Below are 15,443 nucleotides of genomic sequence, written 5' to 3'. Positions count from 1 at the left end.
ACTGTTGGGGAGCCCAGGAAAAGGCCTGAGAATTGTTGCTCTACAGCCACAGTGCTCCAGCTGAAGCACAATTTCTATCATCTTCAGCCAGCAACCTTCTGTTAAACATTAACTGTTTTATAACCAAAGATAATTTGGAATGAAAATATAAGCAAAGCAAGTAACTCTGTCAGTAGAATCCAAGAGCCCAAATTTTGAATAGTATAAAAAGTCTTTATTTTACATTATGCATAAAAGATAAAAGCCTGACGCGTTTCGTGTCCCCCAAGGACAATTAATCATAGGCTATGATTAAGTGTCCTTGGGGGACACGAAATGCGTTTGCCCAGGTATTGTTACCCATATCAACAAATAAGCTGCATTCGTTAAAACAGGTGAACAAAAAAAGTTTTGCTGCTATAGGCGGCTTTACCTATAAAAAAGTTGCACCTTTTATTACCCCTAATAGCTGAAACCCTTTTGTACTCATTCCCCTTTGCAGATGGGAGCTTTTGCTTGTGTTCAGCTTAGCGGAGCTTCTTTGGTGTACGGGCTCATTACACACAGGTATGGGACCTGTTATCCAGAATGATCGGGACATGTGGTTTGCTGAATAATGGATGTTTCTGTAATTTGGATCTCCATACCTTAAATCTACTAGAAAATCATTTGAACATTAAATTAACTCAATAGGCTAGGTTTGCCTTCAATAATGATTAATTATATCTTAGTTTGGACCAAGTACAAGTCACTATTTTATTATTACAAAGAAAAAAGGAAATAATATTTACAATTTTCGATTATTTGGATAAAATTTAGTCTATGGGAGATGGACTTCCTGTAATTCTCAACTTTCAGGATAACAGGTTACCAGATAACAGATCCCATACAAATGTACCGTATGTAAAAAAAGATCTGAAGCATCACTCAATTAAAATATAATATTCGGTCACTGCACAAACACAGACATTTGAAACAGAAACTTACTTAGCATTACTCAATTTGTCTGCTTCCGAAAGGTTTTCCCTTTTCACCATTTCCGGATTAATGGCTTTTGGTTCAATGGCATCAATTAAATCCAAAACAGGAAGGCTTGTGCTAATGGATGAATCCTGAGAGACATATATATATATAAATTATTCATAGTTTGCCCTGCAGATGTAAATAAACTTTAAGTGGTGCCTACTGTACATGTTATGGCAAATAGTACATTAGGTGATTACTAAGGAAGATGTTGACCCCTAACCTATCACCCTATATCTTGTCTGAACAGAGAATGGAACCCAGAGTCAGACTTGCAACTTAAAACTGTGTAGTTGTTGTACTTCTATATGTCTTAAATTGTAGCCTTGCATCCAAACATTACTATAATAAAGCTATGCGCATTATATCCAACTGTCATTGTCAATATACAACTATTTATACTGTTATACCAGAGCAAAACATACTTTGCTGGGTTTTCCCTATAGCATTTAACTAATGTTGGGTCTTGGAAGTTATACTTCAACAACATTTGATAGGCCCTGGTTGGGAGTACAGTACATGAAAGAATAAAGAGAGACCCAAGAATACTGTGTATGAATCTACAACGCAGGGCTGTCACCAATATATTTCGATTTAACCTGGTTGATCCCTGGTTGATGCTGAATATTTGAATATACTGTATTGTAAAAATTGGTTTTGCTCCAATGAACTCAATACAACAACCTCAGTCTTTCGTGAAGCTGATTAAAAGCAATGAGGATATAATACATGATGAGGATATAATACAATGCTTTTCTTTGAAATGTGTCTACTCTCATTATACAGAAAAACAACATTTTGCTTTTTTACAGTAATTGTGAAAAGGAAGACAGTAATTCTACATAAACATTAGTATAGGGAATACACAGTACTCCATCTACTGTGACCACATAACTCTGGGATAATTCCTTCAGACTCCAACACAAGCTCATCAACTCCCACCTTCTTCAGTAGTATACGGTATGACAGACTCATTTCTTTCTATATGATCCCATGAATTTGAGTGCATTTTGCAAGTGCAAATGAAGAAAAATGTTTTTCTTAAATTGAGAAATAGCAGTAGCTTTTGCACTTGCGTCGGTGTCTAAGACTCCTTCCTTTCTCTTGCAAAGCAGCAGTTACATTATATCAGTCTGTTGTATTTTATAGCTAAGATTATTTCTGTTTTATTTATATAACCTTTAGGGGGTTATTTATTAACGCCAAAAAGGTAAAAACTCAAATTTTTAGGAAAGAAAAATCGTATTATACCCCGATGCTGCAAAAAGCCCAAATCCGAAAATTCACCACTTCAGACCTGTTGAGGTCCTGTATAAATCAATGGTAGATGCACCTATATTAAATTGAAATTATTGGGGGTTTAACCAGAATATATGACTTTTTTGTGGTTTCAGGCAAAAACTTGATTCAGGAAAAGAACTGAAAAATTCTAACAATTTGCCTTTCTGCTTGATTTTATCTGATTAAATCAAGTTATTTTATTAATACATAATCTAAAATCGGACATGGGAGTTTGGTCGTGTTTTTTTAAAAAAAAAAAAATTTAATAAGATAAATATGGATTTTAGTAAATAACCCCCTAAATGGCACTTCTAGTTAGAAGTAAACACAAAAATGAAATAGAAATAGTATCCTGGTACAGTAGTAAAAGTAGAAGTTTAAGGCTATGGCACAGCAGGCCTTTGGACTGCAGTGGTGCTTTCAGGGAAAGAAAGTCCAGTATAGCAGAGTCTCACCATAAAGCTGCTGAAACACTTATCACAAAAGTATAATGTAATACAAGGGAGCAATTCTGCACACACGCTCAGCTTAGGGATAGAGATACAATAAATTCCTGTGGGTCTGTTTAATAAAAAAGTCAATCTAGATTGCACATGATTCAGAGGGTTTTGTGGTTAAGTTGAGTGTGATGAAACTGTGCCTATAAAGTAGTGGTAATCAGAAGGATGTTATTAAGTTCTCTGTATTAGAGCTGAGATATTTAATTATTTTGTTAATGTTTGCAAATTAAGCATTATTATTATTATTAGGGTAATGAGTGTTTTTATGTGATAATGCTTGCTATAAGTAAAGAACTGCTATGCAATACTTGCAACAAACATAGCAAGGGATTTACTTACTTTACATGTATAGGGATGTGAAAATTTAGACACCCTTACACATTATTGACAGGCATATCCCTAGTAATATGGATGCCTAAGTGGGTCCTTATGGGGACCTTTTGCTTATGTAACCCCTGTAGTTCTCACAGTGGATGCTAGAGGGCACTGTGGCATAGTATAAAAGGATTGAAAACCATGTGGTCAGCGTCCATTGCTGCTAAACCTTTCCCATGTTATGCAGCAGAGGTTAGGGCTGGGGGAACTCAGTCTGAGTCTAGTAAAGTGATAGTTATACCCTTTAAGAGATCACTCTAGGAGTGATAAATAGGGTATGTAGTTGAGCAGCTCAAAGCTCCGATGAGGATATTAGAGGGATTAAGATCCCGGGTATTACTGACCCCATAGTAGGGACTTAGCGTTAGACTCAGGGAAGTACGTTGTCTTCTGAGTTCCACTTAAGGTGATCCTGAAGATTGGGAAATACCTTCTCCCAAGCTGCATAAATCTCTGCTGTGTATTCCCTGATCTCTAGGAAATCATTCTATATTTGGTACTGTGAGTATATATTGTTCTATCGGTTGATCTATGTTTATCCTATGTTCCATACTCCCATGTGAACTCTGGTTTTGGTCAATAAACTCAGTTTATGGTTTAAGCAAAATAAAACCACTGGCGCCCAACCTCTTGTGCATTCACATGGTTACAGTTACACTACACCCTGCCTCCATCTCGCTGCGAGGGCTAAAGAAGGTCTCATTTGTGGTATTACCCCACACTGAAAGTAGCAGTAAACTGACCACAGTAAAGTCAGTTTACTATAGCGCTACACATGTATCACAGTCGTGCAGTGATCCCCAACCAGTAGCTCGAGAGCAACATGTTGCTTTTCAACCCCTTGGTTGTATAAAAACCAGGTGTACTGCCAAACAGAGCCTCAATGCTCCCTAACTCCTTTTACTTCTGAATGCTGCTCACAAGTTCAAAAGGTTGGGATCCCTGCAGAAGTGGGAGGTGCATATATGCATATTCTTTTCTTCTCATTTTGTGATTGTCATTCCCAATACACCAGTACAGGCTATGGCCATGACCCGCTAGGCAGTTCTTAAATAAAGACTACCACCAAAGCCTTCTATGTGTGCGTGGGTCAAGATTCTACAGGTGGTGCATATAGTGATGTAACATTTTTAACATTCTAAATAATGCACAGATTTGACAAAAAATAAATGGTTGATAATGTTTTGGTTACAGTTTTACAGAACAGTATTTAACAATTACCTTAAAGCTGTTGATAAAAGTTTTCTTGTATGCACCAGCCAGAGTTTCATTCACCCAAGCAATGATGTTATGGTCATCTATTTTTTGTCCTCCTCCCAGATCAGATAAGACAATTAGCGTGTACCTAATGAGAGAAATGTAGATTAACTCACAATTTACTGCAAACGAGGATGACTTGTCAAATGGTTTTGCAATATTGCTACATACTGTACATTCATTTACAGATGATAAAAATATATGGTACTACCATGAATGGAGCAAACTACTAGCGTTCCAAATCATATTTTACAGCGTAAAAATAAAGAATAAATATAATAAAAAAATATATAAAGCAACTCTTCTGGAAGGTTTAATAACACATCAAAGCTCGAATCTTGCTAAAACAATCAACACCTAGCTTAATGACATCATTGTGGATTATGATAAACAGATAATGCTGATTGGAGCAACATTCCAGAGGATATAAAGTGCACAAGTTATTCTGAATTGGATGACCAGTGAAACGTCTTCAAGAAAAACACAGCAAGTCCAGTTGATTTGACTTATTTCTATAGATATTACAGAGTAATTCTGCATTACAGTATCTCGTCAACCTGCATAACTTACCCGTTTGACTACATATTTCATTTTGTAAAGCACAGGAATTAATGTTATACTGAAGGGGCACTTCACCTTGACATAAACTTACAGTATGACATAGAATTTAGTGTTCCCCCCATCCCTATGGGGGTTTGCCTATGATTAAAAACTGGGTAGGTAGGCATGAAACGTGTTAGGTTCCATGTGGGCAGGGGCGATCCAGTTGCTGCCTCCCCCCCTCCACCGTGCTGTTACCTTTTTGTGCCTGAGGGGGTCCAGGGGGGTTTACAAGGGCAGCAGAGATGGCCAGTATGCTAGCGCAGAGAGCCTAACGGCTCTTTGCGCTAGAAGAGCCGAATTTCTGGTTTGAAAACGGAAAATTCGTCTCTTAAAGTACCAGGAGCAGCATTTTTGATGCCCCTGGTACCTAGTGGGGTGCTGCCGCCTGAGGCGGCAGCCTCAACTCGCCTCATTGGCGAAGCACCCCTGCATGTGGGGGGTCATTGTAATTTTAATATGATACAATAAATACTCTTTTTAAATCAGCATGAATATAGAGAATTTTTTAGAGTTCTATGTTTTGCCTGTTTATGGTCACTAGAGGTCTCTATCATGCTGTAATCTGTATTACATACTTAATGTATAGTTCTGTAGCAGTTCTTTGTATAATTATAACCTATCCAGACATAACAACTTCCAAAGGGTCCATTTTAAGCATAGGCAAATCATTTATATATTTTTAATCATTTCGTTTTTCTATTCCTTGTACAACATTGTAACTAAGCTGCATGAATCCATACAATCCTATAGTTTACCTTCAGTATATATGGCCTCCTTTTTGACTATGTGGCATCCTTAACAATAATATATAGTGAATAAAGTACCCCCTCTTATAAAATATAAGGATATTATAAGTTACCGAGGAGTTTCATGACCATATAAAAACACGAGGCCGAAGGCCGAGTGTTTTTATAGAGGTCATGGAACTTCGAGGTAACTTCTAATATCCTCATATTTTACAAGAGGAAGTACTTTATTTATTATAATACACAAGTTTCAGTGAGTCATGTGACAGAAATGACATCCGAACTATAACTGATGACATCAGAACTCACTGTTTATAAGGATATAATTTACAAGATATTCATGGCTTTTGTGTATTATAATATGATAAAAGTATCTTTACAGATAGGTACAAAGTGAGATGCATTAAAGGCTTACCTTCTCATAAGCTGCCATATTAATGCCAGAGTCAGTGTTTTGTTTCCTTCATGGAGATCAGAACCACTGATACCAACTAAGGAAAAACCACCCTTGTTCTTTCCAAGATCAACGGCATAATTGCAGTTCTCAATCTACAACACACAGTAGCACGCAAGGATCAATACAATTATTTGTATTGATTTCTTTTTATATTTCAAGTTTAATTGTTAAGTAGGAAACGAAAAAAAGAGTGTGTTGGATTTATTTGTGCAAAGCTACTAATTTTAAGCAAACTTTTGTAGGTACCTGGACTGATGTTTGGGGTGTATGAGCAGGCTAATCAGTTAGCTATAGTATAATAGTGATACACTTTGGGGCACATTTACTAAGGGTCGAAGTGAATTTTCAACCATCGAATAGGCCTAAATTCGACTTCGATTCAAATTAAAAAAGTTCGACTTCTAAAAATCGAAGTATTGTCTCTTTAAAAGAGTTTGACTTCGACACTTTGCCACCTTAAACCTGCCGAATTGCTATGTTAGCCTATGGGGACCTCCTAGAACCTATAGCCAACATTTGGCTAAGTTTTTAGAAGTCAAAGTAAACTTGTTAAAGCGTTCGATTCGAAGGATTTCATCGTACGATCAAGCGATTTTACTTCGACCGAATATGGCCAAATTAGCTAAAAAAAACCTCTTCGACTTCGAATATAGAGGTAATGCCATTCGATGGTCGAATTTTGACGTTTTGTACACTTCGAAATTCGACCCTTGATAAATATGCCCCTTTAAGTAGACACTATATAAAAATAAACTCCATGCAGTACCAGCTTTAGTATCTAATGTGAAGAGATGCCACCAGAAGAAACTAAGAAAGATGCATTCTATTCATTATTCTATCTATCTCTCTCTCTCTCTCTCTCTCTCTCTCTCTCTCTCTCTCTCTCTATCTACCTATCTATCTGTAATGACTCTTAATAAACTTGGCTTTGGAATGAGAATATTGTACAGGCTGTTGCTCAGATAATACAGGTATACAGGTATGGGAACCAGCGTCGGACTGGCCCAGCAGGAAACCGGGAAAAAACCAGGTGGGCCCGATCCTTGTCCCTTGTCTGGCCCCAGCCGGGCCAGACCCCTCTCCTGACCAGTTTGTTAAAACAAATAAGATTTCTTTAGGCGCCGCGCAGCGCCATCTGCGCATGCGCGCAGTGCCATTCATACGGAGCGTCGAGTGGTGCCTTTCAAGCAGGAGCGTTGAGCGCATCACCGTAGGGGGCAGGGGGGGTCAGAGGGGGCCCCGGGCCCCCGAAGTCCGACCCTGATGGGACCTGTTATCCAGAACCTGGGGTTTTCCAGATAACAGATCTTTCCATAATTTGGATCTTCATACCTTGAGGCTACTGGAAACTCATGTAAACGTTAAATAAACTCAGTGGGCTAGTTTAACTTCCAATAAGGATTAATTATATCTTAGTTTGGATCAAGTACAAGGTACTGTTCTATTATTAGAGAGAAAAAGGAAATTGTCTTTCAATATTTGGATTATTTGGATAAACTGGAGTCTACGGGAGATGGCCTTTCTGTAATTTGGAGCTTTCTGGATAATGGGTTTCCGGATAACGGATCCCATAGAAATATGAAATAGAACATTGTAGCAATCCTTTAGTCTCCTTGTAGTGAGTACTATTTGTGCCTGTGCAATCACTGCCCTCTTGTGTTGCTGTTCAGTATTCTCGAGTAGACAGGTCACAGCTGGTACCATCTGGGTCAGCATCTTATTAAATACTAAAATGTTTATAGTCGTGGCTGGGTTCCACTGACATGCATATACACTCATCTCACCTATACCAACACATACAATATTAGCTCGTATATAAATGTAATCAATGGCCGGCATATGTTCAATATACTCTATAAATATAGTTACAACATCCCTTATGTTATTCAGAAATTTAATAGAAAGTGACTTGGCTAGTAAATTGTTATAATAAGTTCCTTGATAGACAATTATAATCAACTTACTCAGGGAAAAGTTGCCCTAGCCCCATAATTCAGATTATCCTTGCAACATCTAGCTTTTACTGGTCATGCACAGTTAGAAAAGACCCAGCAAACAGTTCATCGGCTTTGCAAACAGACCTTTCTCATGTGTCCACCAAGGGCAGAAAATGGAGGCTTGTTGACACGACCCCAGTCAACTGTTATTCGAGTCCTGTCGTATAGCTGGAATATCACTAGCGCATCACACATATCACTAAGGATGAAAAAAGAGCCTTTAATGAAAACAACTTTCAACATTCCTATTATCGATATTACACAATGGCAGTTGTATGTAACATTATATATAATTAAGGTACAGAAAAGTAAATGCCTATGAAAAAAATGTTCTCATACCTGTACAAGTGATTTACATATGGGTTAATGCCTAATGAATTCATCCAGTTACGGAATGTCCTCTCCTCACTGGTTTCTCCTAAAAGAATCAATGAGAGAAAACATTTATCACTCTGCTTAATTACTGTTTTGCATCTAATTCTTTTGGGAATGAATTTGTGGACTTCACACCATACAAGGAGGACCTTCATCTTTATTAAATGAAGTGCTGCTCAACAAAATGGCGATTGGTTGTTTAGAACAATTAGCATTGTTGTATCATTGCATATGGCAAATGGTTATCTTTTTGTTCACCTTTAAATGAACTTCTAGGGTCAGGGCACACGCTCAGATTAAGGGAGATTTGTGCCCGTTGATAAATCTCCTCTTCCGGAACTCCCTCCCACCGGCTAGAACAGTGATCCCCAACCAGTGGCTCTTGAGCAACATGTTGCTCTCCAACCCCTTGGATGTTGCTCCCAGTGGCCTCAAAGCAGGAGCTTATTTTTTAATTCCAGGCATGGCGGCAAGTTTTGGTTGTATAAAACCAGGTGTACTGCCAAACAGAGCCTCAATGTAGATTGACAATCCACATAGGGGCTACCAAATGGCCAATCACAGCCCTTATTTGGCACCCCAAGAACATTTTTCATGCTTGTGTTGCTCCCCAACTCCTTTTACTTCTGAATATTGCTCACGGGTTCTAAAGGTTGGGGATCCCTGGGCTAGAATATAAATCGCCGTCGGGATGGCACTCGGAGCGCTTCGTTTTCCAAAGTTGTCCGAAGTTGCCTCGTAAGGAAACCCCTTCCTGAATCTGAGCATGTGCCCTGACCCTTAGTATGTTGTAGAGAGTGCTATTCTGAAATAGCAAATTGCAAATGGTCTTTGTTTTTTTATTTGCAGTTTGGAATAATTTAGCTTTATATTCAGCAACTCTCCAGTTTGGAATTTTAGCACCTACTGTATATGATTGCTAGGGTCCAAATTACCACAGCAATCTGGCAGTGGTTAGAATAAGAAACAGAAATATGGATAGGGGTGGGTCCGAAGCGAAAGAAAAGTAATCAAAAGTAACAATAACAATCAAATTGTGGCCTCAAGGAGCAATAGTTTATTGGCTGCCTGAGTCGCTGACCCCCTTTTGAAAGCTGGAAAGAGTCAAAAGAGAAAAGCAAAATATGTAAGAAACAATAAAAAATAAAAAAAGACGACCAGTGGAAAAGTTGCTAAGGACTGGCCATTCTATAACATACTAAAGGTTAACTTAAAGGGGAACCAGCCCTTTAACACAAATCACTGCAAAACCATGCCCTTTTATTCCAATGTTGAATGCCAAAATCATGCAAAGGAGTAAATGAGACAAGGAAAACATGTAGAGGGGTTATTAAAAAAGATGACTTTGGAAATGACCCACAGGGATGGATAACACTGTAAGCACCGCTATATAGTTTTAACACATTTTAGTGTGCTACATCTGAAATTGATCTGGAGAGTGTTTGAACATTTGTGAGGTTTTTTGTATGTCATTTTGACAGCCCATTCATTTTAACAGCAAGAATCAAAACATTTGGGCGACAGTTAAAGGGGGCCAGCTGTGAAGTCTGTTCTCAGAGGAGAACTGTGGCATCTATTTCAATAGTTAGAACCAGCAGTGAGTGCAGAGAATAACAAGGGGAAGAAGATACTGCATTTAAAAATAAATTGTAGCTTGAAAATTTGTAATGAATGTGTATTGGAAAGCTGCATAGAATGATATTTCCTTTCATAGTTATTGTATTTTTCAGTTTAAAATTATGTTCGCCAGGCAAGAGGGATTGCACTGGGTTCTAGAAACCATTTCCATTTTTTCAGCGCTATCTTATTCCCATACCATGTCTTCTTCATGTTTGCGAAAACAGCATATCTGTGTTTGCCAACCTATGGAGAGCAGTTGTATCCATCCGTGATCTTTGCTTCACTGAACACCACCATAAACCCACAATTACTTGTGACCTTTATTTTGTACTTAATTTGCCACAGAATTTTTATAAACTTTCATTACTGGCCTATTTTTAACAGTCATCAACAATTGGTACCTTTTCACATTCCATGTGATTAACTACTATAGTAGTATAGTGTCTAACTGATACAAGCAAAGGGTGGTGCAATATTGAATTGGCTTCAGTCCGAATGCAGTCTTTGCTTGTGCCGCTGGACTATTTCTATGACTTGTATACATGTTATCACTTGGCCAGCACACCCTGCCTATAAATGCTTTCTTTTCATATGGTAATAGTTACAATATATTGATGACTTTCATATAAATGGTTTGTTTTCAGCTTTGTCATTCAAATATTTGTCAGGGTGGGTAAATTATATTGAGAAAAAAGGATTACCCTCACACACCCTGACCATCCGATCAATGCGAATCCCTGGTGCCCATTGAGAGAGGAATCGGCGACCTTGTAATCAATGTAGAAGAAAAGTAATTCACCGGCACAACTTGGGTAATGCTGGCAGAGAAAACCCTTGCTAGTTTATTGCGGGACAAAGGGGTTACTCCCCAAAACATTGCATCCCGCAATGGTTTTCTCTGCCAGCATTACCTAAGTTGTGTCGGTCAATTACATTTCTTCTACATTACACTGAGGCCACAGTTACTGGGGAATTGGATGGTAATGCCGATTGTTCCCTGTCATTGGTAAATAAATGGCCAGCAGTGTTTATAGGCCATCACATTCTAAATAGGGATGGGCGAAATTGACCTGTTTCGTTTCGCCAAAAATTCGCCGCCAGCGAAATGTCAAAGACACCCATTAAAGTCTGTGCGTCAAAAAAATTTTGACAAATGGCGAAATTTTTGTGACGCGTGTCTTTTTTTTTTTGTCGCACGCCGCCATACAAATCTATGGGAGTCATTTGTGCGGCGAAACAAGGCGAAAAAATTCGCTCATCCCTAATTCTAAACCTTTTTTTCAACATTTAAAGGGGTTGTTCCCCTTCCAACATTTTTCAGTTCAGTTGTTTTTTGATAATTTGCCAGGAATAAACTACTACTTTGTATTTTCTATTTGTGACCATTTTTCTAAGTGTAAAGTTTAATTTTCACATCCTTATGTCTTTCTGAAGCAGCTCTGGAAGGGGAGGTGTCATCGACTTTGTAATGATTCTGAATTGATGCATTAGTTGATACATGTTTTATCTTTGGCCCTGCTAAGCAGAATCCCTGAGTTTCATTTAGTTGTTAGAATTCATACAATATTCCACAGATACTGCTGAGAAATGTATCAATTAAATGTATCAACTAAATGCAGCAAATAGTAACAGTTCAGAATCTGCATCTGGATTACGGAGCTGCCAGACTAAAACACCAGAGACAGGAACATTCAACTTTAACTTTAATTTTGGAAAAAGAAATGTCTTTATTTCTGATGAACAATCTGAAAACAGCTCAACTGAAAAAAAGTGTTTGGAAAGTGAACAACCCCTTTAACTGCAGTAGATGCTTCATACCAAACATGCACTAAGCGAGAACTGTCCAACTTTCTTCATGTAAATTATAGGTATTATTAAAATGTTCATAGGCATCTTTTAATCAAAAAAGTGATATACAAAAAAATAATGACATACATAAGAACAAAATAAATTCCTGGAAATATAAATAAAGCCCATTCTCAAGTTGGACAGCACTGAACGAAGTAAAATAAAAATACATTCATAACTCTGGTGAACAAAGCAAATGTAAAACAGTTTTGTACCTATTTTAGCAGGGGAGAAATCTGTAATTTCTAAAGCAAATACAAAAATGTGAGTAATTGCAGCTATTGGGACAGTGTGACCAGCAGACTTTAAGGCTAAAGCCACATGAGACTGTTTCTCGACCCCTTCGCTCACTATGGTGTCTGCATTTATAGACGCTGTGTCTGCCTGGGTGGGGGCTCATTTATCAACACTGGGCAAATTTGCCCATGGGCAGTTACCTATAGCAACCAATCAGCGAGTAGCTTTTAAAAGTCAGCTGCAAGTAGAACGATGAATGCAGCAATCTGATTGGTTGCCATGGGTTACTGCCCATGGGCAAATTTGCCCAGTGTTGATAAATGACCCCCATGAGTAGATTCCGGCACGCTTATGTGCAGGGTCAGGGGCGATCCTGGCCCCTCCGCCGCCTGAGGCAGCAGCACTTGCTGCTGCCCCCCCTCCCCTGGAAATTTGCTCTTAAAGTACCAGGAGCAGCTGGTACCTAGTGGGGCGCTGCCGCCTGAGGCGAAAGCCTCAACTCGCCTCATTGGTGAAGCACCCCTGTGCAGGGTAACAGTCCTGTGTGGCATTAGCTTAAAGTAATAGTATTACAGAGAAAAGACTTATGAGTTTACAGGATCACTATTATGTAATCCACACCCCTGGTAATCAACTGGACGTGCTGTGTTTTTCTTGAAGACGTTTCACCAGTCATCCAACTGGCTTTCTCAATTCAGAATAACTTGTACATAGGATCTTGCAGGTTATTCTGAATTGAGAAAGCCATCTGGATGACTGGTGAAACATCTTCAAGTATAGCACAGCAAGTTCAGTTGATTTGACTTATTTCTATAGATATACCATGACCTGGATGAATGAGAATCTTCACAAACTCACAGACGTGTTGATTCTGTGTAGTTACTCTGATAGGTATCATGCAACTCTTAGAAACAAGTGTTACTTGTGAGAGTTGCATGAATGGATGTGTGCGGTTCTGAAACCGCCGGGATACAGATGTTAGAACAGCATATAAAATATATGTACTTTCTTTCCCTTAATAAGTATATATTTAATTCTGTGTTAATTATATATTTTTCATGAATAAGTTTACCAATTATTTTAAGCTTACAATAAATCCTAGAGCCATTTATTTTTATTTACATGCAGAAATGCTGATGTACAGAAAGAACAAGTTGTGTGCACAGTAAGCTCTGTCTTCCTTCTTACTGGAAATTAAAATAAAAGTAGGATTCTTAACTTGCTTTCTTTACTCTTTAAGGGAACATTAATTGCCTATAACGGATACCTAAAAGCCAATCGGATTTTAAATCTTGATTACATGAATATTTACCTTCAATTTGATTCAAGTCAAAACCGTGGTTGACTTTGTGAAGAGCGGGATACATGTTAAAAAGATTTGCAGTAAAGGCTAAATTCAGCTTAGCATTGCCAGCAACTACATCTGATGGCGTCACAAATTGCCTGCAACCCAATTTATCAGCCTCCAGGAGCATGAAATTGGCCCTTTTTAAGTCATCTTTTTCCTGTTAAAAGAAATATACAGATATAGCTTTACATAGCATTTGCCATAAAGTCAGTTTGTATGGTTAAACAGCAAAATGTAAGGTTGCCCATTATGAAACATAACTTTCAAAAGCATGACTGCATATGAGAGCAATCTTACCATAAATCCGGAGAAGTCAATGAAAACATCATCCTTGGGAGCAATCTCTCTCAACAAGTGAAAGTAAGCTTTGGAATCCTGGGGAAAAATAAACCAAACAGATCACCAATTCTTGATTAAGAAAATTAGTCTTTGTTCATACAGTATATAGTATTAACAAGGTATAAATATAAAACAGTAACAATTAAGTGGGTATTTGAATTAACTTCCATTATCTGATGGTAATAGAGAATCCAAAGGAGAAAGGTGTCATATGGGAAGCTAGCACGGGCCACCCATGTGATCCAATTTATGGCTAGATCTGGCCCACCTCTTGGATGGCAAATATTTATTCATTTGCTGACTTGGCCAAATAGTTGTCAGGGAAAGCAATCAAAAAGTCAATGGCCAAAAGTGCTTTGTTTTTCTTTAGTGACTCTACTGTATATAATAAAGATGAGTGTAGTCCTGGTACTTTTATACAAACCTTAACATCTTTACTGAAGTTGCTTATTGAGGGCCAGCCAGCATTAGCCAGATGATAATTCACCCACCGAAGCAAAAGCTCTTCAGGCGTCAGTTTCATTAACTCCTCCAGACTCTCCCCATCCTTCAGTAAAGCAATCAAAGCTAAAAGATGAAAAGCACCATATTACTACTGATAGTCATTCATTCTATGAGTAAAACTATACTGTCTCTGTGTAATGTATGTACTAACCTTCATTCTTGGATATTTCAATATCTGAAAACAGCCCTATTTTAATGATTTGCCAGAGCAGCCCAAGCACTAAGTGAATCCTCGCTTCTTTCAAATCTTGGGCTCCAATATTGACCACTGTGCACCCAATGGCAGAAGCAGAATTCAGGGCAAGGTTTATATTTTCCTACAAAAAGAAAAAAAAACGAATTTCCACCAACATATTTTAAATCTGATGAATCATACTTGTTTTTGGTGTTAAACAATGACTATTCATAAGTGATAACCCCAAAAAAGACATCAAATACATTTGTTTTAATCATCAAATGCAATTCTTTATAATTAAGGTTTTTTCAGTTTCAAGAATGAAGCATTCAACTGCTATGGGTCATGCAGATTTTATGTAAAATTCAAACTGCACATCAAGAGAACAATATGGGTGTCGGCCTATAATCTAGAGCAGTGATCCCCAACCAGTAGCTCGCGAGCAACATGTTGCTCACCAAACCCTTGGATGTTGCTCCCAGTAGCTTTAAAACAGGTGCTTGTTTTTGAATTCCAGGCTTGGAGGCAAGTTTTGGTCGTATAAAAACTAGGGGGCCGATTCACCAAGGGTCGAATATCGAGGGTTAATTAACCCTCGATATTCGACTGGGAATTAAAATCCTTCGATTAGCGCAGATAGTACAATCGAACGATCAAAGGATTATTCCTTCGATCGAACGATTAAATCCTTCGAATCTAAGGATTTTAATCCAACGATCGAAGGAATATCCTTCGATCAAAAAAACCTCCCCATAGGCTAACATTGAGTTCGGTAGGTT

General features: G+C 38.2%; 1 protein-coding gene across 1 annotated transcript in view; it reads right to left on the bottom strand.

Moving 5' to 3' along the window:
- pls1.S (plastin 1 S homeolog) overlaps positions 1-15,443 on the bottom strand; it is a 35,388-nt gene that overhangs the window by 1,039 nt on the left and 18,906 nt on the right. Inside the window, exons 7-15 of the mRNA XM_018265780.2 lie at positions 14,641-14,806; positions 14,410-14,552; positions 13,944-14,021; positions 13,611-13,803; positions 8,558-8,636; positions 8,303-8,417; positions 6,180-6,313; positions 4,380-4,503; positions 967-1,091 (exon numbers count right to left, since the gene is read on the bottom strand). Coding sequence (XP_018121269.1) covers positions 967-1,091; positions 4,380-4,503; positions 6,180-6,313; positions 8,303-8,417; positions 8,558-8,636; positions 13,611-13,803; positions 13,944-14,021; positions 14,410-14,552; positions 14,641-14,806 — 1,157 coding nt within the window. The remainder of the gene's footprint in view (positions 1-966; positions 1,092-4,379; positions 4,504-6,179; positions 6,314-8,302; positions 8,418-8,557; positions 8,637-13,610; positions 13,804-13,943; positions 14,022-14,409; positions 14,553-14,640; positions 14,807-15,443) is intronic.

Source organism: Xenopus laevis, chromosome 5S (assembly GCF_017654675.1).
Source record: "Xenopus laevis strain J_2021 chromosome 5S, Xenopus_laevis_v10.1, whole genome shotgun sequence".
Taxonomy (NCBI): domain Eukaryota; kingdom Metazoa; phylum Chordata; class Amphibia; order Anura; family Pipidae; genus Xenopus; species Xenopus laevis.
This window is presented reverse-complemented; position numbering and strand designations above follow the sequence as displayed.